The 27916-nt window shown below is 41.5% G+C and overlaps 1 protein-coding gene across 9 annotated transcripts in view; it reads right to left on the bottom strand.

Annotated features, from left to right (window-relative positions):
* Positions 1 to 27916, bottom strand: part of LOC139746355 (ralA-binding protein 1-like) — a 248109-nt gene that overhangs the window by 36455 nt on the left and 183738 nt on the right. For all 9 annotated transcript variants that reach the window (XM_071657532.1, XM_071657536.1, XM_071657534.1 and 6 more), the window contains 3 exons: positions 18572 to 18767; positions 12688 to 13459; positions 10301 to 10469 (listed from right to left, as the gene is read on the bottom strand). In XM_071657532.1, coding sequence (XP_071513633.1) covers positions 10301 to 10469; positions 12688 to 13459; positions 18572 to 18767 — 1137 coding nt within the window. The remainder of the gene's footprint in view (positions 1 to 10300; positions 10470 to 12687; positions 13460 to 18571; positions 18768 to 27916) is intronic.

Raw genomic sequence — 27916 nt, 5'->3', positions numbered from 1 at the left:
GTACATGTGTATATATGTATATGTCTGTGTGTGTGTGTATGTATATATATATATATATATATATATATATATATATATATATATATATATATATATATATATGGAAATGGTGAAGAGCTTGTAGATTTATGTGCTGAAAAAGGACTGATGATCGGGAATACCTGGTTTAAAAAGCGAGATATACATAAGTATACTTATGTAAGTAGGAGAGATGGCCAGAGAGCGTTATTGGATTACGTGTTAATGGACAGGCGTGCGAAAGAGAGACTTTTGGATGTCAATGTGCTGAGAGGTGCAACTGGAGGGATGTCTGATCATTATCTTGTGGAGGCTAAGGTGAAGATTAGTATGGGTTTTCAGAAAAGAAGAGTGAATGTTGGGGTGAAGAAGGTGGTGAGAGTAAGTGAGCTTGGGAAGGAGACCTGTGTGAAGAAGTATCAGGAGAGACTGTGTACAGAATGGAAAAAGGTGAGAACAATGGAAGTAAGGGGAGTGGGGGAGGAATGGGATGTATTTAGGGAATCAGTGATGGATTGCGCAAAAGATGCTTGTGGCATGAGAAGAGTGGGAGGTGGGCTGTTTAGAAAGGGTAGTGAGTGGTGGGATGAAGAAGTAAGAGTATTAGTGAAAGAGAAGAGAGAGGCATTTGGACGATTTTTGCAGGGAAAAAATGCAATTGAGTGGGAGAAGTATAAAAGAAAGAGACAGGAGGTCAAGAGAAAGGTGCAAGAGGTGAAAAAAAGGGCTAATGAGAGTTGGGGTGAGAGACTATCAGTAAATTTTAGGGAGAATAAAAAGATGTTCTGGAAGGAGGTAAATAGGGTGCGTAAGACAAGGGAGCAAATGGGAACTTCAGTGAAGGGCGTAAATGGGGAGGTGATAACAAGTAGTGGTGATGTGAGAAGGAGATGGAATGAGTATTTTGAAGGTTTGTTGAATGTGTCTGATGACAGAGTGGCAGATATAGGGTGTTTGGGTCGAGGTGGTGTGCAAAGTGAGAGGGTTAGGGAAAATGATTTGGTAAACAGAGAAGAGGTAGTAAAAGCTTTGCGGAAGATGAAAGCCGGCAAGGCAGCAGGTTTGGATGGTATTGCAGTGGAATTTATTAAAAAAGGGGGTGACTGTATTGTTGACTGGTTGGTAAGGTTATTTAATGTATGTATGACTCATGGTGAGGTGCCTGAGGATTGGCGGAATGCTTGCATAGTGCCATTGTACAAAGGCAAAGGGGATAAGAGTGAGTGCTCAAATTACAGAGGTATAAGTTTGTTGAGTATTCCTGGTAAATTATATGGGAGGGTATTGATTGAGAGGGTGAAGGCATGTACAGAGCATCAGATTGGGGAAGAGCAGTGTGGTTTCAGAAGTGGTAGAGGATGTGTGGATCAGGTGTTTGCTTTGAAGAATGTATGTGAGAAATACTTAGAAAAGCAAATGGATTTGTATGTAGCATTTATGGATCTGGAGAAGGCATATGATAGAGTTGATAGAGATGCTCTGTGGAAGGTATTAAGAATATATGGTGTGGGAGGAAAGTTGTTAGAAGCAGTGAAAAGTTTTTATCGAGGATGTAAGGCATGTGTACGTGTAGGAAGAGAGGAAAGTGATTGGTTCTCAGTGAATGTAGGTTTGCGGCAGGGGTGTGTGATGTCTCCATGGTTGTTTAATTTGTTTATGGATGGGGTTGTTAGGGAGGTAAATGCAAGAGTTTTGGAAAGAGGGGCAAGTATGAAGTCTGTTGGGGATGAGAGAGCTTGGGAAGTGAGTCAGTTGTTGTTCGCTGATGATACAGCGCTGGTGGCGGATTCATGTGAGAAACTGCAGAAGCTGGTGACGGAGTTTGGTAAAGTGTGTGGAAGAAGAAAGTTAAGAGTAAATGTCAATAAGAGCAAGGTTATTAGGTACAGTAGGGTTGAGGGTCAAGTCAATTGGGAGGTGAGTTTGAATGGTGAGAGGCTGGAGGAAGTGAAGTGTTTTAGATATCTGGGAGTGGATCTGTCAGCGGATGGAACCATGGAAGCGGAAGTGGATCATAGGGTGGGGGAGGGGGCGAAAATTTTGGGAGCCTTGAAAAATGTGTGGAAGTCGAGAACATTATCCCGGAAAGCAAAAATGGGTATGTTTGAAGGAATAGTAGTTCCAACAATGTTGTATGGTTGCGAGGCGTGGGCTATGGATAGAGTTGTGCGTAGGAGGATGGATGTGCTGGAAATGAGATGTTTGAGGACAATGTGTGGTGTGAGGTGGTTTGATCGAGTAAGTAACGTAAGGGTAAGAGAGATGTGTGGAAATAAAAAGAGCGTGGTTGAGAGAGCAGAAGAGGGTGTTTTGAAATGGTTTGGGCACATGGAGAGAATGAGTGAGGAAAGATTGACCAAGAGGATATATGTGTCGGAGGTGGAGGGAACGAGGAGAAGAGGGAGACCAAATTGGAGGTGGAAAGATGGAGTGAAAAGGATTTTGTGTGATCGGGGCCTGAACATGCAGGAGGGTGAAAGGAGGGCAAGGAATAGAGTGAATTGGAGCGATGTGGTATACAGGGGTTGACGTGCTGTCAGTGGATTAAATCAAGGCATGTGAAGCGTCTGGGGTAAACCATGGAAAGCTGTGTAGGTATGTATATTTGCGTGTGTGGACGTGTGTATGTACATGTGTATGGGGGGGGTTGGGCCATTTCTTTCGTCTGTTTCCTTTGCGCTACCTCGCAAACGCGGGAGACAGCGACAAAGTATAAAAAAAAAAAAAAAAAAAAAATATATATATATATATATATATATATATATATATATATATATATGTATACGTTGAAACATATAGGTATGTATATGTGTGTGTTTGGACATGTATATACATGTGTATGTGGGTGGGTTGGGCCATTCTTTTGTCTGTTTCCTTGCGCTACCTCACTAACGCAGGAGACAGCAACAAAGTATAATCAATAAATAAATACATAATTCATACTGTCTGCCTTTATTTATTCCCATTGCCACCTCGCCACACATGGAATAACATCCCCCTCCCCCTCATGTGTGTGAGGTAGTGCTAGGAAAAGACAACAATGGCCCCATTCGTTCACACTCAGTCTCTAGCTGTCATGCAATAATGCCCGAAACCACAGCTCCCTTTCCATATCCAGGCCCCACAGAACTTTCCATGGTTTACCCCAGATGCTTCACATGCCCTGATTCAATCCACTGACAGCACCTCGACCCCGGTATACCACATCGATCCAATTCACTCTATTCCTTGCCCGCCTTTCACCCTCCTGCACGTTCAGGCCCCAAACACTCAAAATCTTTTTCACTCCATCTTTCCACCTCCAATTTGGTCTCCCACTTCTCCTCATTCCTTCCACCTCTGACACATATATACATACATATACATTTCAAAATATATATACATATACATATTTTCATATTATACGAAGTCACTGTCTCCCACGTTAGCAAGGTAGCACAAGGAAACAGAGGAAAGAATGGACCAACCCACCCACATACACATATACATACATAAACACCCACACATGCACATATATGTACTTATACATTTCAACATACAGATATATATACATACACAGACATATACATATGAACACATATACACATCCACACTTGCTGCCTTCATCCATTTCCATCGCCACCCTGCCACACACGAAATAACAACCCCCTACCCCTGCTTGTGCATGAGGTAGCACTAGGAAAAGACAACAAAGGCCATATTCGTTCACACTCAGTCTCTAGCTGTCATGTGTAATGCACTGAAATCACATCTCCCTTCCCACATTCAGTCCCAAAAAAACTTTCCATGGTTTACCCCAGATGCTTCACATGCCCTGGTTCAATCCATTGACAGCACGTTGACCCCGGTATAACACATCATTCTAATTCACACTATTCCCTGCATGCCTTTCATCCTCTTGTATGTTCAGGCCTTGATTGCTCAAAATCTTTTTCACTCCATCTTTCCACATCCGATTTAGTCTCCCACTTCTCCTCATTCCCTCCAACTCTGACACATATATCTTCTTTGTCAACCTCTCCTCACTCGTTTTCTGCAAGTGACCAAACCATTTCAATACACCCTCTTCTGCTCTCATCGCCGCACTCTTTCTATTACCACACATCTCTCTTACCCTTTCATTACTTACTCGATCAAACCACCTCACACTGCATATTGTCCTCAAACATTTCATTTCCAACACATCCATCCTCCTCCGAACAACCCTATCTAAAGCCCATGCCTCGCATCCCTATAACATTGTTGGAACCACTATTCCTTCAAACACACCCATTTTTGCTCTTCGAGCTAACATTCTCGCCTTCCACACATGCTTCAACACTCCCAGAACCTTTGCCCCCCTCCCCCACCCTGTGACTCACTTCTGCTTCCATGGTTTCATCCGCTGCTAAATCCACTGCAAGATATCTAAAACACTTCACTTCCTCCAATTTTTCTCCATTCAAACTTACCTCCCACTTAATTTGTCCCTCAAACCCACTGAATCTAATAACCTTGCTCTTATTCACATTTACTCTCAGCTTTCTTCTTTCACACACTTTACCAAACTCAGTCACCAGCTTCTGCAGTTTCTCATCCAAATCCACTCCAAGATATCTAAAACACTTCACTTCCTCCAATTTTTCTCCATTCAAACTTACCTCCCACTTAATTTGTCCCTCAAACCTACTGAATCTAATAACCTTGCTCTTATTCACATTTACTCTCAGCTTTCTTCTTTCACACACTTTACCAAACTCAGTCACCAGCTTCTGCAGTTTCTCATCCAAATCCACTCCAAGATATCTAAAACATTTCCCTTCCTCTAATTTTTCTCCATTCAAACTTACCTCCCACTTAATTTGTCCCTCAAACCTACTGAATCTAATAACCTTGCTCTTATTCACATTTACTCTCAGCTTTCTTCTTTCACATACTTTACCAAACTCAGTCACCAGCATCTGCAGTTTCTCATCCAAATCAGCCACCAGCGCTGTATCATCAGCAAACAACAACTGACTCACTTCCCAAGCTCTCTCATCCACAACAGACTGCATACTTGCCCCTCTCTCCCAAACTCTTGCATTCACCTCCCTAACCACCCCATCCATAAACAAATCAAACAACCATGGAGACATCACACACTCCTGCCACAAACCAACATTCACTGGGAACTAATCACTTTCCTCTCTTCCTACATGTACACATGCCTTACATCCTTGGTAAAAACTTTTCACTGCTTCTAGCAACACACCTCCCACACCATATACTCTTAATCCCTTTCACAAAGCATCTCTATCAAGCCTATCATATGCCTTCTCCATATCCATAAATGCTAAATAAAAATCCATCTGTTTTTCTAAGTATTTTTCAGATACATTTCTCAAAGGAAACAACTGAGCCTTACATCCTCTACCACTTCTAAAACCACACTGCTCTTCCCCAATCTGATGCTCTGTACATGCCTTTACACTCTAAATCAATACCCTTCCATGTAATTTCCCAGGAATACTCAACAAACTTATGCCTCTGTAATTTAAGCACTCACCTTTATTCCCTTTGCCTTTGTACAATGGCACTATGCATGCATTCCACCAATCCTCAGGCACTTCACCATGATCCATACATACATTGAACATCCTTACTAACCAGTCAACACAGTCATCCCCTTTTTAATAAATTCCACTGCAATAGCATGTAAACCCACCGCTTTACAGGCTTTCATCTTCCACAAAGCTTTCACTACCTTTTCTCTGTTTACCAAATCATTCTCCCTGACCCTCTCACTTTGCACAGCATCCCGACCAAAACACCTTATATCTGCCACTCTATCATCAAACTTATTCAACAAACCTTCAAAATACTCACTCCATCTCCTCACTTCATCACTACTTGTTATTACCTCCCCATTTGCCCCCTTCACCAATGTTCCCATTTGTTCTCTTGTCTTACACACTTCATTTACCTCCATCCAAAACATCTCTTTATTCTCCCTAAAATTTAATGATACTCTCATTTGCCCTCTCTTTCACCTCTTGCACCTTTCTCTTGACCTCCTGCCGCATTCTTTTATGCATCTCCCAGTCATTTCCACTACTTCCCTGCAAAAAATTGTCCAAACACCTCTTTCTTCTCTTTCACTAATAACCTTACTTCTTCATCCCACCACTCACTACCCTTTCTAATCTGCACACCTCCCACCTTTCTCATGCCACATGCATCTTTTGCAAAAGCCAACACTGCTTCCCTAAATACATCCCATTCATCCCCACTCCCCTTACGTCATCTGCTCTCACCTTTTTCCATTCTGCACTCATTCTCTCCTGGTACTTCCTCACACAAGCCTCCTTTCCAAGCTCACTTCCTCTCACCCCTCTCTTCTCACTAACATTCTCTCTTCTTTTCTGAAACCTCTATAAATCTTCACCTTTGCCGCCACAAGATAATGATCAGACATCCCTCCAGCTGCCCCTTTCAGCACATTAACTTCCAAAAGTCTCTCTTTCACACACCTATCAATTAGCACGTAATCCAATAACACCTTCTGGCCAGCTCTCCTACTCACATAGATATACTAATGTATATCTCTCTTCTTAAACCAGATATTCCCAGTCACCAGTTCTTTATCAGCACACAAATCCACAAGCTCTTCACTATTTCCATTTACAACACTGAACACCCCATGTACCCCAATTATACCTCCAACTGCCACATTACTCACCTTTACATTCAAATCACCCATCATTATAATCCAGTCTTGTGGATCAAAGCTGCTAACACATTCATCCAGCTGCTCCCAAAACACTTGCCTCTCATGATCTTTCTTCTCATGACCAAGTGCCTGGGCACCAAGAATCACCCATCTCTCTCCATCCACTTTCAGTTTTACCCATATCAATCTAGAGTTTACTTTCTTACACTCTTATCACATATTCCCACAACTCCTGCTACAGGAGGAGTGCTACTCCTTCCTTGGCTCTTGTCCTCTCACCAACCTCTGACTTTACTACTAAGACATTCCCAAACCACTCTTCCCCTTTCCCCTAGAGCTTTGTTTCACTCAGAGCCAAAACATTCAGGTTCCTTTCCTCAAACATACGGCCTATCTCTCCTTTTTTCTCATCTTGGTTACATTCACACACATTTAGACACCCCAATCTGAGCCTTTGAGGAGGATGAGCACTCCCTGCATGACTCCTTCTGTTCCCCCCCCCCCTTTTTTTTTGCTTTGTCGCTGTCTCCCACATTTGCGAGGTAGCGCAAGGAAACAGACGAAAGAAATGGCCCAACCCACCCCCATACACATGTATATACATACGTCCACACACGCAAATATACATACCTACACAGCTTTCCATGGTTTACCCCAGACGCTTCACATGCCCCGATTCAATCCACTGACAGCACGTCAACCCCGGTATACCACATCGCTCCAATTCACTCTATTCCTTGCCCTCCTTTCATCCTCCTGCAAGTTCAGGCCCCGATCACACAAAATCTTCTTCACTCCATCTTTCCACCTCCAATTTGGTCTCCCTCTTCTCCTCGTTCCCTCCACCTCCGACACATATATCCTCTTGGTCAATCTTTCCTCACTCATTCTCTCCATGTGCCCAAACCATTTCAAAACACCCTCTTCTGCTCTCTCAACCACGCTCTTTTTATTTCCACACATCTCTCTTACCCTTACGTTACTTACTCGATCAAACCACCTCACACCACACATTGTCCTCAAACATCTCATTTCCAGCACATCCATCCTCCTGCGCACAACTCTATCCATAGCCCACGCCTCGCAACCATACAACATTGTTGGAACCACTATTCCTTCAAACATACCCATTTTTGCTTTCCGAGATAATGTTCTCGACTTCCACACATTCTTCAAGGCTCCCAGAATTTTCGCCCCCTTCCCCACCCTATGATCCACTTCCGCTTCCATGGTTCCATCCGCTGCCAGATCCACTCCCAGATATCTACAACACTTCACTTCCTCCAGTTTTTCTCCATTCAAACTCACCTCCCAATTGACTTGACCCTCAACCCTACTGTACCTAATAACCTTGCTCTTATTCACATTTACTCTTAACTTTCTTCTTTCACACACTTTACCAAACTCAGTCACCAGCTTCTGCAGTTTCTCACATGAATCAGCCACCAGCGCTGTATCATCAGCGAACAACAACTGACTCACTTCCCAAGCTCTCTCATCCCCAACAGACTTCATACTTGCCCCTCTTTCCAAAACTCTTGCATTCACCTCCCTAACAACCCCATCCATAAACAAATTAAACAACCATGGAGACATCACACACCCCTGCCGCAAACCTACATTCACTGAGAACCAATCACTTTCCTCTCTTCCTACACGTACACATGCCTTACATCCTCGATAAAAACTTTTCACTGCTTCTAACAACTTGCCTCCCACACCATATATTCTTAATACCTTCCACAGAGCATCTCTATCAACTCTATCATATGCCTTCTCCAGATCCATAAATGCTATATACAAATCCATTTTAGAAATTTATATACAAGAAGGGAGGTTTCCAGCCCCTTGCTCCTGCCCCCTTAGGTCGCCTTCTACGAAACGTGGGGAATACGTGGGAAGTATTCTTTCTCCCCTATCCCCTTTGTTAATTCTGAATAACTGCTCATCAAAACTAGGAAAAAAGGGTATAGATTTGGAGTGTGGTGGTGAGATATGGTGGCTTGTGACAACACTGTTTGTGGATGATACCATGTTGCTTGCTAAGAGTGTGGAGTTGCAAAAGGTTATGCATTTAATGATGTGTGTAAGCAGAGGCAATTGGAGGTAAAGGTACAGCGAAGGTGTTGGAAAGAAAACAGAATGAAAGTACAGACAGTGCTAAGCCCTATGGAATAAAAGAAGAAAGTGTACTAAAGTGTGTTACAGATATGGGGGAGAAAGACCGGAAGAGGTGATAGAATTTAAATATTTGGGACGCATCTTGGGTAAGTTTGGTAATATGGAAGGCAAGATAATGGAGAGGGCAGTATTGGGTAGAAGAGTCATTGGATCTCTTGATACAGTGATGCAAAAGAACAAAGGATTACGGGACAGCAAAGTCCTCCTGACCCTCATCTATGAAGCTGAAACTTGGACACAGGATGAGTCACATAGGGCAAATATCCTGGCAGTGAAAATGAGTTATGTAATATGGCTAGATGGAATGAAGAAAGTAATGATGGGTTGTATGAGAGACATGGTGTAGCAAGGAATGCAAAGGGAATGAATTGTGGAGAGGTAGAGTGGGTGAAACATAATACTATGAGGTGGTTTGGGTATGTGGACAGAATGTGAGATGGGAAGTTTACAAGGAGAGTGTATGATAGTACAAATAAAGGGGTTGGTGTGAGAGGAAGACCACTTGCATCATGGGGAAACAGAGTGAAAGAATACTAGAGGGACAGAAATGAGGGGAGGAATGCATTGATGGTAAATGCAAGGGAGGCATGAAAGGGCAGGATAGGTGTAGACTTTTGCTGTGGCCACCCCTTGATGAAAGTTCCCAGAGGAAATGGGCATTAAAGATATAGATAGATAGATACACTAGGTACTATCTCAACTTCAAGTCCATTTCAGACTTGTAATGTGAGTCTTTGTAGCAATCATATTCCCAGACACCTTCCTCTTCTCTTATGAATTTAGCATCTTCTACAAATAAACCAAGGTATGATTTAAGTCTTTTGTCAAGAATTTACTTATATTAGGAATAACAACTTCCCCATGAGTGAACACTGTGGGATGATACTAGTTACCTCAATCCAGTCTGAAAAAAGTATCTTTTGTTTCCTTCTGTTCTGATAATTTGCGGTCTACTAAAGAATGCAAATTCTCATGCTTGCTTGAGAACTAGCCTTCTCAATAGCTTTCTGTGCAGGAGAGTTAAATGCCTTCTGGTAGTCCAAAAATGCAGTCTAACCAACCATGTGTAGGCCAATGCCCATTCCTTCAAAAAATCTTTACGATTCATTACAATACATGACCTCTTCTGACCCCAGGCTGCCTCTAAATAAATCATCCTTACAGCAATCACTTGCAAATGTTGGTATTTCTAGTCTAAGAACATCATAGATGAAAAGACTATTAATCTAATTTTCAGAGAACTCTGTACATCTGACTTTTTAACTTGTATTCAACAAATATTTTCTTGCCAAAATATAAAAACATCTGAAAAAAATGGATGGTCCAAACACAGATAAAGACAGTGTTATTCTATACATCAGGAACTACAGTGTCTTAAGCAGAAAAATAGTACATGAATTTATGCTTTACCTGTAACCATAAAGTGTCTGCATCTCCTGTATTTCCTCTCTCAATCTTGTGATTTCAGCACGTTCGGCTTGCAGCTTGCGCATCAGATCATGCTTCATGGATAGCAGTTCCTCGTGGTGTGCATTAACTATAGCTTCCTGGGTTAATAGAGCTAGGTACTCACTGTCACCTGCAATTACCAGCATTACTTCTCAGCAGCTATCTTTACAGCTAAACTAATGGAGCTATAGGATGAAGTGTGTTTCATGGGAGTGTACTGAGAAGTGGAAAAAATCAGTTATAAACAATAAAATACAGAAAAAAACTAAATTTTTGTAAGATGAGGGGTTGGGAAGAAAGAAAGAATTCTACCTCCATATTCCCTACACATTGTAAAAGCAACTAAATGGGATGGGAGTGAGGGACCGGAACCCCTTTGTATTTCAATTTCTAAAAGGAGCAGCAGAAGAAGGAGCCAGGTAGGGAGTGCTCATCCACTTCAAAGGCTCAGGCTGGGGTTTCTAAATGTGTGTGGGTGTAACCAAGATGAGAAGAGAGTTAGGTTGACAGTATGTTTGAGGAAAGAAACATAGATGTTCTGGCTCTGAGTGAAACAAGATTAAAGGGGAAGGATGGTTTAGAAATAAGATTACAGTCAGGGGTTGGTGAGACGACAAGTGCAAACAAAGGAATAGCACTACTCCTGTAGCAGGAGTAGTGGGAGAGTGTGATAGAGTGTAAGGAAGTAAAAAATACATTGATTTGAGTAAAAATTGAAAGTGGATGGCAAGAAATGGGTATATATTAGTGCTTATACAGCTGGCCATAAGAAGAAAGATCATGAGAGGCAGGTTTTCAGGGAGCAGATGTGGGTGTTAGCAGTCTTGATGTGAAAGACCAGGTACTAGTGATAGGTGATATAAATGTGGAAGTAAGTGACATAGCAGTGGAGGATATAATTGGGATGCATGGTGCATTCAGTATTGTGAATGGAAATGGTGAACAACTTGTGGAGTTTTGGGCTGAAAAAGGAGTGGTGATTGGGAAAACCTGGTTTAAAAAAAGAGATAATAAATTAGTGGATGGGAGACATGGTCAGTGGGCATTATTCGATTACATATTAATTAAGAGGCATGTAAAAGAAAGACTTTTGGATGCAACTGTGCTGAAAGGGGCAGCTGGGGGGATGTCTGATTACTGTCTTGTGGAGAAAGGGTGAAGATTTGTATTGGTTTTCGAAAAATAGGAAACAATGTTAGGAGGAGGAGGAAGAATAGGAGGAGGAGGAGGAAGAATAGGAGATGGAGAGGAGGAGGAAGAACAGGAGAAAGAGGAGAAGGATGGTATATGAAAAGTTGAACAAAGAATGACTTACTGAGAAGATCTATGAGTCAAAAGACAAAGGGAGGAAGAAGTGGAAGGGGGAGACCATGATGAAGCCAGAGGGATGGAGTGAAACAGGCACTTGGATAACATTGCCTGAACATTCATTCATAAGAGTAAGAGGCATTTATGGGAGAGCATTAGCTGAACTGATATGGTACAAGAAAGGTCAGCATGTCAATGACTTGAATCAGGGTATAAATGAATATAGGTATTTGAGTAGTATGTAGGGCTTGCCTGAACAGGTTCTTGTCCTGGTGCATCACATATGACAGCAAGTGACTGGCTGAGTGCAAATGAAGTTGTTGAGCTGTTCCTGATGTTATATCCCTAAGATGGGTGAAGCAATTGTGTTACTTAAAAAAAATACAGTTTCCAAAATGTTAAACAAAACATACAATACAAAAAAAAAAGATGTGACCCTGAACAAAGATTACTAGGTAGGATGAGCCAAAAACCAAAACAAAGGTCTACAGCTGTTGCTACACTATGGCAGCTGATAATCAGTAGTGTCTCCTCGCGCATAAATCTCAAAAAACAACATACATATGAAGCATGCCATATGACAGATAAAAGAAAAAGGCAGATATCTGAAATCTCTGAAGGCCAGAGATGAGCATGAAGAAACCACTACCATACTTAAAAAACAACAACCAATATGTCAACAGTGCATGAGGGGAAAGTAGTGAGTAAATGAGATCTGCTAGCTGCTCCTCAGCACATCACCAACTTGCTATAATGTCACAGAACTGAGCAGGTTACAGTAAGATCACTGGGCTCACTGGATAAGAATCACCTGGCTTCATAAGTACTATGGTAGTTGAAGAGGGTAAACCCTCTTGGACACACCCTATTTTGGGGGATGAAACAATATTTTAATCCCTTACCAAGCAAATGTTTGCTTAGGTGTTCTCAGGGATTATCTGTATTCGTAAAATTACCATTTCCTTTATGCTAAAGATCAACCAAATACTAATGTGTAAGTATCACATTATAAGAGTTTTTCAACATTACACTCCACTTACCTCTCGCTCTTGAATCATCTAAGCTCCGTGTTTCTCTCAGAGGAACTTTTTCTATGGTTAATCTTTTCATTTCTGGCCGCTGATTAACCAATACCTGAGAATCATCAAGTAGAGGAACACCTGGGTAACTTTGTCCTTCTACTGTTCCACTAGCTCCTCCAACTTGAATTACAGTAATGTGTCCACGTTGCTCCTCCACTCTGATATTCTTTGATGTTTCCTCAATTACTTTTTCTGCCCCTTCAACAACATCTACACTACTATCATCATCTGTAACAAGTGAGACATACTTTTCACTGGAATGCTCGATTCTGCTATCATTCTGTAAGGCTTGAGCAATCTTATTTCTTTCAAGTCTTGCTGACACTGGTTTTGGAAGGGGTGGAATTGTAGTAGGTGGGTGTGAAGGAGGAACTGCTGTTGAAGTTGTTATAAAAGAGCCATCTCTACTACTCTCTTCGCTACCTTGTTTATCTTTTTCACTACTACTTAAAGAATCGACACTTATATTCACTACTGTTACATTGTTTTCAGATTTTGATGTTTTTCTTGAAAGTCCACTACTGTTTTCACTCTCACTACCATGCTTTGAATCATCAGAAACAGTTTCTTTAGATGACAGGTCTTCCCTATCTATATCCACATCTTTCTGAGAATCTTCAGAAGTAGACTCTTTTTCAAGCTCCACTGTCAATTCGTCCTTTCTAGTACCACCTTTCCCTCTTCTTTGCCTCTCTTCTTCCTCTCTTCTCTGTGCTGATCTCAATTTTCTCTGTTGGAAAAGAAAAAGCTATACATAATTTTCTGAAAATCAAAAAGAAAAATATCAGAGCAATACTATGGGGAAAATTTTTATCAGTCTTCATTCAAATCATTAACTACTACAACAATGAACACTGTCCAAAACAGCCAAGCATTCTAATGACCCCACAACTCTGCTCAGCCCTCAGTCCATGACAATAATGATGAAAGCATAATTGGAATATGGGTATGTTGATATGTATGTGTGTGAATGTATATGTGTGTATATGAGTGGATGTATGTGGTGGCTGATTTGGGTGAGAAACTGCAGAAGTTGGTAACTGAGTTTGGAAAAGTGTGTGAAAGAAGAAAGTTGAGAGTAAATGTGAATAAGAGCAAGATTATTAAGTTCAGTAGGGTTGAGGGACAAGTTAATTGGGAGGTAAGTTTGAATGGAGAAAAAATAAGAAAGATGTGTGGTAATAAAAAGAGTGTGGTTGAAAGAGCAGAAAAAGGGTGTATTGAAGTGGTTTGATCACATGGAGAGAATGAGTGGGGAAAGATTGACAAAGAGGATATATGTGTCAGAGGTGGAGGGAACGAGAAGAAGTGGGAGACCAAACTGGAGGTGGAAGGATGGAATAAAAAAGATTTTGAGTGATCGGGGCCTGAACATACAAGAGGGTGAAAGGCGTGCAAGGAATAGTGTGAATTGGAACGATGTGGTATACTGGGGTCGACATGCTCTAAATGGATTGAACCAGGGCATGTGAAGTGTCTGGGGTACACCATGGAAAGTTTTGTGGGGCCTGGATGTGGAAAGGGATCAAACCACCTCACAACACATATTGTCCTCAAACATCTCAATTCCAGCACATCCACCCTCCTGCGCACAACTCTATCCATAGCCTATGCCTCGCAACCATATAACATTGTTGGAACCACTATTCCTTCAAACATACCCATTTTTGCTTTCCGAGATAATGTTCTCGACTTCCACACATTCTTCAACACTCCCAGAACTTTCACCCCCTCCCCCACCCTATGATTTACTTCCGCTTCCATGGTTCCATCTGCTGCCAAATCCACTCCCAGATACCTAAAATACTTTACTTCCTCCAGTTTCTCTCCATTCAACTTACCTCCCAATTGACTTGTCCCTCAACCCTACTATACCTAATAACCTTGCTCTTATTCACATTTACTCTCAACTTTCTTCTTTCACACACTTTACTAAACTCAGTCACCAGCTTCTGCAGTTTCTCACTCGAATCAGCCACCAGCACTGTATCATCAATGAACAACAACTAACTCACTTCCCAAGCTCTCTCATCCACAACAGGCTGCATACTTGCCCCTCTTTCCAAAACTCTTGCATTCACCTCCCTAACAACCCCATCCATAAACAAATTAAACAACCATGGAGACATCACAAACCTACATTCACTGAGAACCAATCACTTTCCTCTCTTCCATGTACACATGCCTTACATCCTCGATAAAAACTTTTAACTGCTTCTAACAACTTGCCTCCCACACCATATATTCTTAATACCTTCCACAGAGCATCTCTATCAACTCTATCATATGCCTTCTCCAGATCCATAAATGCTACATACAAATCCATTTGCTTTTCTAAGTATTTCTCACATACATTCTTCAAAGCAAACACCTGATCCACACATCCTCTACCAATTCTGAAACTACAATGCTCTTCCCCAATCTGATGCTCTATACATGCCTTCACCCTCTCAATCAATACCCTCCCATATAATTTCCCAGGAATACTCAACAAACTTATACCTCTGTGATTTAAACACTCACCTTTATCCCCTTTGCCTTTGTACAATGGCACTATGCATGCATTCCGCCAATCCTCAGGCACTTCACCATGAGCCATACATACATTGAATATCCTCACCGACCAGTCAACAACAAAGTCACCCCTTTATCAATAAATTCCACGGCAATACCATCTAAACCCGCTGCCTTGCCAGCTTTCATCTTACGCTAAGCTTTTACTACCTCTTATCTGTTTACCAAATCATTCTCCCTACCCCTCTCACTTTGCAAACCACCTTGACCAAAACACCCTATATCTGCCACTCTATCATCTAACACATTCAACAAACCTTCAAAATACTCACTCCATCTCCTTCTCACATCACCACTACTTGTTATTACCTCCCCATTTGCCCCCTTCACTGATGTTCCCATTAGTTCTCTTGTCTTATGCACTTTATTCACCTCCATCCAAAACATCTTTTTATTCTCCCTAAAATTTAATGATACTCTCACCCCAAATCTCACTTGCCCTCTTTTTCACCTCTTGCACCTTTCTCTTGACCTCCTGCCTTTCTTTTATACATCTCCCACTCATTTGCACTATTTCCCTGCAAAACTCATCCAAATGCCTCTCTCTTCTCTTTCACTGATAATCTTACTTCTTCATCCCACCACTCACTACCCTTTCTAATCTGCCCACCTCCCATACTTCTCATGCCACAAGCATCTTTTGCACAAGCCATCACTGCTTCCGTAAATACATCCCATTCCTCCCCCACTCCCCTTACATCCTCTGCTCTCACCTTTTTCCATTCTGCACTCGGTCTCTCCTGGTACTTCCTCACACAAGTCTCCTTCCCAAGCTCACTTTCTCTCACCACTCCCTTCACTCCAACATTTTCTCTTCTTTTCTGAAAACCTGTACAAATTATTCCCTCAACTGCCACATTACTCACCTTTGCATTCAAATCACCCATCATTATAACCCAGTCTCGTGCATCAAAACTGCTAACGTACTCACTCAGCTAATCCAAAAACACTTGCCTTTCATGATCTTTCTTCTCATGACCAAATGCATGGGCACCAATAATCACCCATCTCTCTCAATCAACTTTCAGTTTTACCCATATCAATCTAGAGTTTACTTTCTTACATTCTATCACATACTCCCACAACTCCTGTTTCAGGAGTAGTGCTACTCCTTCCTTTGCTCTTGTCCTTTCACCAACCCCTGACTTTAATCCCAAAACATTCCCAAACCACTCTTCCCCTTTACCCTTGAGCTTCGTTTCACTCAGAGCCAAAACATCCAGGTTCCTCTCCTTAAACATACTACCTATCTCTCCTTTTTTCTCATCTTGGTTACATCCACACACATTTAGACACCCCAATCTGAGCCTTTGAGGAGGATGAGCACTCCCCGTGTGACTCCTTCTGTTTCCCTTTTTAGAAAGTTAAAATACAAGGACGGGAGGGTTTCTCGCCCCCCTGCTCCCATCCCCTTTAGTTGCTTTCTACGACACGCGGGGAATGCGTGGGAAGTATTCTTTCTCCCCTATCAGTGAATGTCGGTTTGCAGCAGGGGTGCGTGATGTCTCCACGGTTGTTTAATTTGTTTATGGATGGGGTTGTTAGGGAGGCGAATGCAAGAGTTTTGGAGAGAGGGGCAAGTATCCAGTCTGTTGTGATTGAGAGGGCTTGGGAAGTGAGTCAGTTGTTGTTCGCTGATGATACAGCACTGGTGGCTGATTCAGGTGAGAAACTGCAGAAGCTGGTGACTGAGTTTGGAAACGTGTGTGGAAGAAGAAAGCTGAGAGTAAATGTGAATAAGAGCAAGGTTATTAGGTACAGTAGGATTGAGGGACAAGTCAATTGGGAGGTAAGTTTAAATGGAGAAAAACATGAGGAGGTTAAGTGTTTTAGATATCTGAGAGTGGATTTGGCAGCGGATGGAACCATGGAAGCAGAAGTGAGTAACAGGGTGGGGGAAGGGGCGAAGGTTCTGGGAGCGTTGAAGAATGTGTGGAAGGCAAGAACATTATCTCGGAAAGCAAAAATGGGTATGTTTGAAGAAATAGGGGTTCCAACAATGTTATATGGTTGCAAGGCATAGGCTATTGATATGGTTGTGCGAAGGAGGGTGGATGTGTTGGAATTGAAATGTTTGAGGACAATATGTGGTGTGAGGTGGTTTGATCGAGTAAGCAATGAAAGGGTAAGAGAGATGTGTGGTAATAAAAAGAGTGTGGTTGAAAGAGCAGAAGAGGGTGTATTGAAATGGTTTGTTCACATGGAGAGAATGAGCAAGGAAAAATTGGCAAAAAGGATATATGTATCAGAGGTGGAGGGAGCGAGGAGAAGTGGGAGACCAAATTGGAGGTGGAAGGATGGAGTGAAAGAGATTTTGAGCAATCAGGGCCTGAACATGCAGGAGGGTGAAAGGCGTGAAAGGAATAGAGTGAACTGGAATGTTGTGGTGTACTGGGGTCGATGTGCTGTCAATGGATTGAACCAGGGCATGTGAAGCATCTGGGGTAAACCATGGAAAGTTTTGTGGGGCCTGGATGTGGAAAGGGAGCTGTGGTTTCAGTGCATTATACATGACAGCTAGAGACTGAGTGTGAACGAATGTGGCCTTTGTTGTCTTTTCCTAGCACTACCTCGCACGTGTGCGGGGGGAGGGGGTTGTCATTTCATGTGAGGTGGGGTGGCGACAGGAATGAATAAAGGCAGCAAGTATGAGTTATGTACATGTGTATATATGTACATGTCTGTGTGTAAGTATATATATGTATACGTTGAAATGTATAGGTATGTATATGTGCGTGTGTGGACGTGTAAGTATATACATGTGTATGTGGGTGGGTTGGGCCATTCTTTTGTCTGTTTCCTTGCGCTACCACGCTAACAAGGGAGACAGCGACAAAGTAATAATAAATAGATAAATAAATATAAATAAATATTTTTGTAAATATAAACACAACCATAATGTGTTATCAAATTTTTTTTTTTTTTTTTTTTTGCTTTGTCGCTGTCTCCCGCGTTTGTGAGGTAGCGCAAGGAAACAGACGAAAGAAATGGCCCAACCCACCCCCATACACATGTATATACATACGTCCAATCAATCAATCTCATCAATTATCAAATGTAAATACTGTAATTACATCTAAACTTTTTGGTAACACTCCCAGAAATACAGCCTGTAAGTGTCTGCAAGTGATTATAATCTGAGCTGTGTGTGTCTGCATGTGATTATAATCTTAACTTTCTCTATCTCTACTAATGAAACATGATTATAAAATACATTAAACTTTTAGATGAATTAAAATTTTAACTAATTTACAAAAGCTACATGTACCTTTAAAAGTGTAACTATTCTTTGAGCTTCCCACAATCTCTCTTCCTTCTTTCTTGATACATTCCCAGCTGCCACTTGAGCATGAAGACTCCCTAAAAGGGATTCTTGCTTCATCATCTCTTCCTCAATTTCTACCACTGTCCGTAGCTGGTCAACTGTTCGCTCCCCACCACTACTTCGAATGGGTGGGACGTATCTGATGGAACATCATTAAAGGAAAACAATTCAGAACCAAAAAAGAACTAAATAAAAAGGTATTTCAGAAATAGTAACCATAACAAAATTCAATGTTACTAACTTGGCTGTAAAAATTTCTATACATGTCACTGCAGCAGGGAATTGTCAGGAATAAAAACATATGTATGGTATGTATATTTGGATGTTGTAATGATGTTTCTTGGGCTTTGAACTCAAAAGAGAAGAAGAGGGTGGATATATTGGAAACAAAATGCCTAAGATAGGTTGATCAAATATGGAATGATCATGTAAATGAAATGGAAACGAAATGCCAAGATTGGTTGATCATGTAAATCAATCAACATTCAAAGCTAACAATAATAAGGAGCAATTCTAAACAATATCTAATTTGATTAATAAACTGGTGCAAATGAAGTAAATACTTATCTATACTGTTAGAAAGGTGCAGTTATGGTAGCAGTTTGACTGAGAGCTGACTAGGGTGTGTTGAAATAGTTCTGACATTTAGGAATTTAGTGGAGAAAGTCTTAAGAGAATCCATGGATCAAAAGTGGAGGAAGCAAGGTTCTTGGGGTAACCAAGGAGATGGAAGGATTGAAAGAAGGAACCTTTAGGGCACTGGGTTCTGAATATTCAGAAGGGCGCATGGAATATAATGAAGTGGGTTCACGAGGTGGGGGGAATGATGTGCTGTCATTGGGCTGAACTAGGGCATATAAAATGGCCAAGGTAAACCATGCAATTATGAGTGGGGTTTGGCTAAGGATGGCAGGCTCTGATTTCATTACATTCTACATAAGAGTTAAGACTTGGTTGTGTGAAAATGAGATGGTGTGTTTGCTCCTGATGCTACCTCACTTAAGTAGAAGCTATTTGGTATAAAGTGATTATTTATTGAATACAAATGAATAGCTTCTTTGGGATTTTCCCATTATCATGCACTTACCAACCCTCTCATATTTATCAATTTTTCTCTGCACTCCACTACTGTTTCAAGCTCTTGTAGATCATGAATGAGACTAGACAAATGTTAGATTTGCATCCTTTTTTTTATTCTAATCCTAAATATTTGATCCAAACTTATAGCAAATGATCGATTCATCAGTTTTACTTTTCTTATTCTACTGACTATGATCAGAAGGATATCTGAGACAGCTTTGACTCATAAACTTCATTCTGTCAACTGATAATCCTAAGGTTTCTGCAGTTATGTATTCCTAATTAATTCTTGAAATAAACATGGGCTTTCCTAGAAAGGAAAAGCTTATTTCTCCACAAAAATTCTGTCAACTGTAAATTGAAAGCCAAAAATTTCTGAATGATGTTTCCTGGACACATCTAAAAATGATTGTGCTACAAAAATATAACAATTTTTCTGAGAAAATCATGTGTCTTCCCCTCCATGAATATCCTCAGGAAAAGAATGCTAGTTGAAACAGCAGGTTGCTGGATGTCCAAACAAACAAAATATGATAATCATTTGACTTTGACACCAAAGATCACACTGACTTTACCTCATAGAAGTGTACAAGGAAGTACATGAGAAGAACAAATAACAGGAAACCTGACACTCCATGCTGAGGATGTCTGTGGCCATATTCTTACTTGTGGTGAGAAAAAGGATAGTAAAGCAGAGAGCAAATTCCTACCCACCACTCTGTCTCAAGAGCTGGCAGGAAAATTGCCAAAAATTAACATGATTTAGTTCGGAAAAGTATACTGGTAAGGAAATGCTTATAAGAAAATGAAAATGGGTAATGTTTCCTTCTCTAACTGCTGTAGGCTTCTATGGGGCTGAACTCTGACACAGAAAAAGATGCTCATAGTTTTAACCAATTAAATTCTTATGTGAACTTTATGGAGATGTCAGCTATTGATCCCTCATGATAATGTCTGTTGTGCATACCACTAGATCATAATTTTTTTTATCTAATTCAGTGCACCAGGCTGGTATTCACTGTCCTCTCAAGAGGTGGTCCCATCACCCAAGGGATATTCTGCATAACTCTCAGGTAGGGTATGTCTAAGTATGCCTCAGTTTATCACAATACATTGCAGAGTGAGAAGGTATGGCTTAAAATAAGAAATTGAGGAAATACTAATAGAATACTGCATTGCTTTGATGATAAAACCTCTTTGATACCAAAGATGGGTAATGATATGATTCACATGCCTATCACCCCTCTTCATCCAACAGAGAGTGATGATTCTAAAATATGATACTGAAAGTGCTTGGGTTCCTGTGGCAGCTACAACTTCATCTAAGGCCCCTTTCATCTGAATAGCTTGGGGAATAAGCCATTTCAGATAAAATTTCTAATTATTTGAGTTTTTAATTTCTTTTTTTTTTTTTGCTTTGTTGCTGTCTCCCGCGTTTGCGAGGTAGCGCAAGGAAACAGATGAAAGAAATGGCCCAACCCACCCCTATACACATGTATATACATACGTCCACACACGCAAATATATATACCTACACAGCTTTCCATGGTTTACCCCAGACGCTTCACATGCCCTGATTTAATCCACTGACAGCACATCAACCCCGGTATACCACATCTATCCAATTCACTCTATTCCTTGCCCTCCTTTCACCCTCCTGCATGTTCAGGCCCCAATCACACAAAATCTTTTTCACTCCATCTTTCCACCTCCAATTTGGTCTCCCACTTCTCCTCGTTCCCTCCACCTCCGACACATATATCCTCTTGGTCAATCTTTCCTCACTCATTCTCTCCATGTGCCCAAACCATTTCAAAACACCCTCTTCTGCTCTCTCAACCACGCTCTGTTTATTTCCACACATCTCTCTTACCCTTACATTACTTACTTGATCAAACCACCTCACACCACACATTGTCCTCAAACATCTCATTTCTAGCACATCCATCCTCCTGCGCACAACTCTATCCATAGCCCATGCCTCGCAACCATACAACATTGTTGGAACCACTATTCCTTCAAACATACCCATTTTTGCTTTCCGAGATAATGTTCTCGACTTCCACACATTCTTCAAGGCTCCCAGGATTTTCGCCCCCTCCCCCACCCTATGATCCACTTCCGCTTCCATGGTTCCATCTGCTGCCAGATCCACTCCCAGATATCTAAAACACTTTACTTCCTCCAGTTTTTCTCCATTCAAACTTACCTCCCAATTGACTTGACCCTCAACCCTACTGTACCTAATAACCTTGCTCTTATTCACATTTACTCTTAACTTTCTTCTTTCACACACTTTACCAAACTCAGTCACCAGCTTCTGCAGTTTCTCACATGAATCAGCCACCAGCGCTGTATCATCAGCGAACAACAACTGACTCACTTCCCAAGCTCTCTCATCCACAACAGACTTCATACTTGCCCCTCTTTCCAAAACTCTTGCATTCACCTCCCTAACAACCCCATCCATAAACAAATTAAACAACCATGGAGACATCACACACCCCTGCCGCAAACCTACATTCACTGAGAACCAATCACTTTCCTCTCTTCCTACACGTACACATGCCTTACATCCTCGATAAAAACTTTTCATTGCTTCTAACAACTTGCCTCCCACACCATATATTCTTAATACCTTCCACAGAGCATCTCTATCACCTCTATCATATGCCTTCTCCAGATCCATAAATGCTACATACAAATCCATTTGCTTTTCTAAGTATTTCTCACATACATTCTTCAAAGCAAACACCTGATCCACACATCCTCTACCACTTCTGAAACCACACTGCTCTTCCCCAATCTGATGCTCTGTACATGCCTTCACCCTCTCAATCAATACCCTCCCATATAATTTACCAGGAATACTCAACAAACTTATACCTCTGTAATTTGAGCACTCACTCTTATCCCCTTTGCCTTTGTACAATGGCACTATGCATGCATTCCCCCAATCCTCAGGCATCTCACCATGAGTCATACATTCATTAAATAACCTTACCAACCAGTCAATAATACAGTCACCCCTTTTTTAATAAACTCCACTGCAAAACCATCCAAACCTGCTGCCTTGCCGGCTTTCATCTTCCGCAAAGCTTTTACTACCTCTTCTTTTTAATTTTTTTTTTTTCGCTGTCTCCCGCGTTTGCGAGGTAGCGCAAGGAAACAGACGAAAGAAATGGCCCAACCCACCCCCATACACATGCCTTGATTCAATCCACTGACAGCACGTCAACCCCGGTATACCACATCGCTCCAATTCACTCTATTCTTTGCCCTCCTTTCACCCTCCTGCATGTTCAGGCCCCGATCACACAAAATCTTTTTCACTCCATCTTTCCACCTCCAATTTGGTCTCCCTCTTCTCCTCGTTCCCTCCACCTCCGACACATATATCCTCTTGGTCAATCTTTCCTCACTCATTCTCTCCATGTGACCAAACCATTTCAAAACACCCTCTTCTGCTCTCTCAACCACGCTCTTTTTATTTAATATATTAAATAATTCAGAAAATGTAACATCTTAAAATATTTTACCTATCTGTACATATTTCACATAGAGGAAATATTAATATATGTAAGCAAATTATGTTGAAGTCCTCCTTCATAAGTGACACTGTGGACTTGCCCTTAGCCAGATTTGCAGATCTCCATGTTCCTTTAGGGGCTTAAGATGTTTCTCGTGCACTTAGTGTGATACTTAGCTCAATGAGCAGTCAGACAACTGCTGATGACAAAAGTAATCCAGGGTGCACAAAATACAGAAATGTGCAAGGTCAGTACACAAAACTGTGCCAAAAAGCATGTGGGGGTGGTGTACATTTACAAGCACCACAAAACACCAAGTGGTAAGTACACTAATTGCTGCAGTGTGGGATGAGTGAAATTTAAAATATTTTTACACATCTTTTTCATTATTCTATTTCTTAGGATAATACAGGGTTGTCAACCGAAATTGAAAACATATGTTTTTTGAACATCTAGCTGTCTCAAATTAAAGGTAACAGAGGTTTCACTCCATAACGGGCTCTCAAAAACTGAAAACTGGCTGTAGCAGTGGAACTAGGAGATAAAACTAGAGTAAGAACATTAAGCAAAAAAAAGAATTCAGAATACACAAATAATGAAAACAGAAGCTGTGACTGTGTCGTCCAACAAATGTATTGATGTACTGAGTGAATTAGTCCAGCCTTCTCTAAGCTGCCTCCAACCTGTGGAAGCTTCTTGATTACCAGCTAGGTCCCAAACATACTCCGCATTGAAATTATTCATTTGTATGAAACTATCCACGGGGATAGGGGAGAAAGAATACTTCCCACGCATTCCTCACGTGTCGTAGAAGGCAACTAAAGGGGATGGGAGCGGGGGGCTAGAAACCCTCCCCTCCTTGTATTTTAACTTTCTAAAAGGGGAAACAGAAGAAGTCACGTGGGGAGTGCTCATCCTCCTCGAAGACTCAGATTGGGGTGTCTAAATGTGTGTGGATGTAACCAAGATGAGGAAAAAGGAGAGATAGGTAGTATGTTTGAGGAAAGGAACATGGATGTTTTGGCTCTGAGTGAAACGAAGCTCAAGGGTAAAGGGGAAGAGTAATTTGGGAATGTCTTGGGAGTAAAGTCAGGGGTTAGTGAGATGACAAGAGCAAGGGAAGGAGTTGCACTACTCCTGAAACAGAAGTGGTGGGAGTATGTGATAGAGTGTAAGAAAGTAAACTCTAGATTGATATGGGTAAAACTGAAAGTTAATGGAGAGAGATGGGTGATTATTAGTGCATATGCACCTGGGCATGAGGAGAAAGATCATGAGAGGCAAGTGTTTTGGGAGCAGCTGAATGAGTGTGTTAGTGGTTTTGATGCACAAGACCAGGTTATAGTGATGGGTGATTTGAATGCAAAGGTGAGTAATGTGGCAGTTGAGGGAATAATTGGTATGCATGGGGTGTTCAGTGTTGTAAATGGAAATGGTGAAGAGCCTGTAGATTTATGTGCTGAAAAAGGACTGGTGATTGGGAATACCTGGTTTAAAAAGAGAGATATACATAAGTATACATATGTAAGTAGGAGAGACGGCCAGAGAGCGTTATTGGATTACGTGTTAATTGATAGGCGCGCGAAAGAAAGACTTTTGCATGTTAATGTGCTGAGAGGTGCAACTGGAGGGATGTCTGATCATTATCTTGTGGAGGCAAAGGTGAAGATTTGTAGAGGTTTTCAGAAAAGAAGAGAGAATGTTGTGGTGAAGAGAGTGGTAACAGTAAGTGAGCTTGGGAAGGAGACTTGTGTGAGGAAGTACCAGGAGAGACTGAGTACAGAATGGGAAAAGGTGAGAACAAAGGAGGTAAGGGGAGTGGGGGAGGAATGGGATGTATTTAGGGAAGCAGTGATGGCTTGCGCAAAAGATGCTTGTGCCATGAGAAGCGTGGGAGGTGGGCAGATTAGAAAGGGTAGTGAGTGGTGGGATGAAGAAGTAAGATTATTAGTGAAAGAGAAGAGAGAGGAATGTGGACGATTTTTGCATGGATATAAAGAAAATGACTGGGGGATGTATAAAAGAAAGAGGAGGGAGGTCAAGAGAAAGGTGCAAGAGGTGAAAAAGAGGGCAAATGAGAGTTGGGGTGAGAGAGTATCATTAAATTTTAGGGAGAATAAAAAGATGTTTTGGAAGGAGGTAAATAAAGTGCGTAAGACAAGGGAGCAAATGGGAACTTCAGTGAAGGGGGCTAATGGGGAGGTGATAACAAGTAGTGGTGATGTGAGAAGGAGATGGAGTGAGTATTTTGAAGGCTTGTTGAAAGTGTTTGATGATAGAATGACAGATATAGGGTGTTTTGTCGAGGTGATGTGCAAAGTGAGAGGGTTAGGGAAAATGATTTGGTAAACAGAGAAGAGGTAGTAAAAGCTTTACGGAAGATGAAAGCCGGCAAGGCAGCGGGTTTGGATGGTATTGCAGTGGAGTTTATTAAAAAAGGGGGTGACTGTATTGTTGACTGGTTGGTAAGGTTATTTAATGTATGTATGATTCATGGTGAGGTGCCTGAGGATTGGCGGAATGCTTGCATAGTGCTACTGTACAAAGGCAAAGGGGTTAAGAGTGAGTGCTCAAATTACAGAGGTATAAGTTTGTTGAGTATTCCTGGTAAATTATACGGAAAGGTATTGATCGAGAGGGTGAAGGCATGTACAGAGCATCAGATTGGGGAAGAGCAGTGTGGTTTCAGAAGTGGTTGAGGATGTGTGGATCAGGTGTTTGCTTTGAAGAATGTATGTGAGAAATACTTAGAAAAACAAATGGATTTGTATGTAGCATTTATGGATCTGGAGAAGGCATATGATAGAGGTGATAGAGATGCTCTGTGGAAGGTATTAAGAATATATGGTGTGGGAGGCAAGTTGTTAGAAGCAGAGAAAAGTTTTTATCGAGGATGTAAGGCATGTGTACGTGTAGGAAGAGAGGAAAGTGATTGGTTCTCAGTGAATGTAGGTTTGCGGCAGGGGTGTGTGATGTCTCCATGGTTGTTTAATTTGTTTATGGATGGGGTTGTTAGGGAGGTGAATGCAAGAGTTTTGGAAAGAGGGGCAAGTATGAAGTCTGTTGTGGATGAGAGAGCTTGGGAAGTGAGTCAGTTGTTGTTCGCTGATGATACAGCGCTGGTGGCTGATTCAAGTGAGAAACTGCTGAAGCTGGTGACTGAGTTTGGTAAAGTGTGTGAGAGAAGAAAATTGAGAGTAAATGTGAATAAGAACAAGGTTATTAGGTACAGTATGGTTGAGGGACAAGTCAATTGGGAGGTAAGTTTAAATGGAGAAAAACTGGAGGAAGTGAAGTGTTTTAGATATCTGGGAGTGGATTTGGCAGCGGATGGAACCGTGGAAGCGAAAGTGAATCATAGGGTGGGGGAGGGGGCGAAAATTCTGGGAGCCTTGAAGAATGTGTGGAAGTCGAGAACATTATCTCGGAAAGCAAAAATGGCTATGTTTGAAGGAATAGTGGTTCCAACAATGTTGTATGGTTGCGAGGCATGGACTATGGATAGAATTGTGCACAGGAGGGTTTGAGGACAATATGTGGTGTGAGGTGGTTTGATCGAGTAAGTAATAATAGGGTAAGAGAGATGTGTGGTAATAAAAAGAGTGTGGTTGAGAGAGCAGAAGAGGGTGTTTTGAAATGGTTTGGTCACATGGAGAGAATGAGTGAGGAAAGACTGACCAAGAGGATATATGTGTCAGAGGTGGAGGGAACGAGGAGAAGTGGGAGACCAAATTGGAGGTGGAAAGATGGAGTGAAAAAGATTTTGAGTGATCGGGTCCTCAACATGCAGGAGGGTGAAAGGCGTGCAAGGAATAGAGTGAATTGGAATGATGTGGTATACCGGGGTCGACGTGCTGTCAATGGATTGAACCAGAGCATGTGAAGTGTCTGGGATAAACCAAGGAAAGTTCTGTGGGGCCTGGATGTGGAAAGGGAGCTGTGGTTTCGGTGCATTATTACATGACAGCTAGAGACTGAGTGTGAACGAATGTGGCCTCTGTTGTCTTTTCCTAGTGCTACCTCACACACATGAGGGGGGAGAGGGTTGTTATTCCATGTGTGGCAGGGTGGCGATGGGAATGAATAAGGGCAGATAGTATGAATTATGTACATGTGTATATATGTATATGTCTGTGTGTGTATATATATGTATACATTGAGATGTATAGGTATGTATATTTGCGTGTGTGGACGTGTACGTATATACATGTGTATGTGTGTGGGTTGGGCCATTCTTTCATCTGTTTCCTTGCTCTATCTCGCTAATGTGGGAGACAGCGACAAAGCAAAATAATATAATAATAATAAACTATCCGCACTACATATTGTGCATGTTATTATATCAACTATTTTTCTATACATATTCGTCATTTCCCGCATTAACAAGGTAGCATCAAAAACAAGTGATTGAGCTCCAAAGGGCAACATCCTCACTTAGCCCACTTCTCTGTTCAATCTTCTGGAGAAGTGAAACAGGCCGGAAGGATTTCCAGCTCCCCACTCTAACTCCTCTTAGTTGCCTTCTATGACATGCAGGGAATATGTGGGAAGTATTCTATTTCCCCTATTCCAAGGGATATATAATCTATATGATACGATTATATCATGTTAAACGTTATATCATATAAAAACCCAAAACACCCACCGAAAAACTTGCACAAACTACAGGAATACCAAA

The sequence above is a fragment of the Panulirus ornatus genome, chromosome 64 (genome assembly GCF_036320965.1).
Source record: "Panulirus ornatus isolate Po-2019 chromosome 64, ASM3632096v1, whole genome shotgun sequence".
Classification (NCBI taxonomy): Eukaryota; Metazoa; Arthropoda; class Malacostraca; order Decapoda; family Palinuridae; genus Panulirus; species Panulirus ornatus.
The sequence above is the reverse complement of the archived record's forward strand: the minus strand, read 5'-3'. Positions and strand labels throughout refer to the sequence as shown.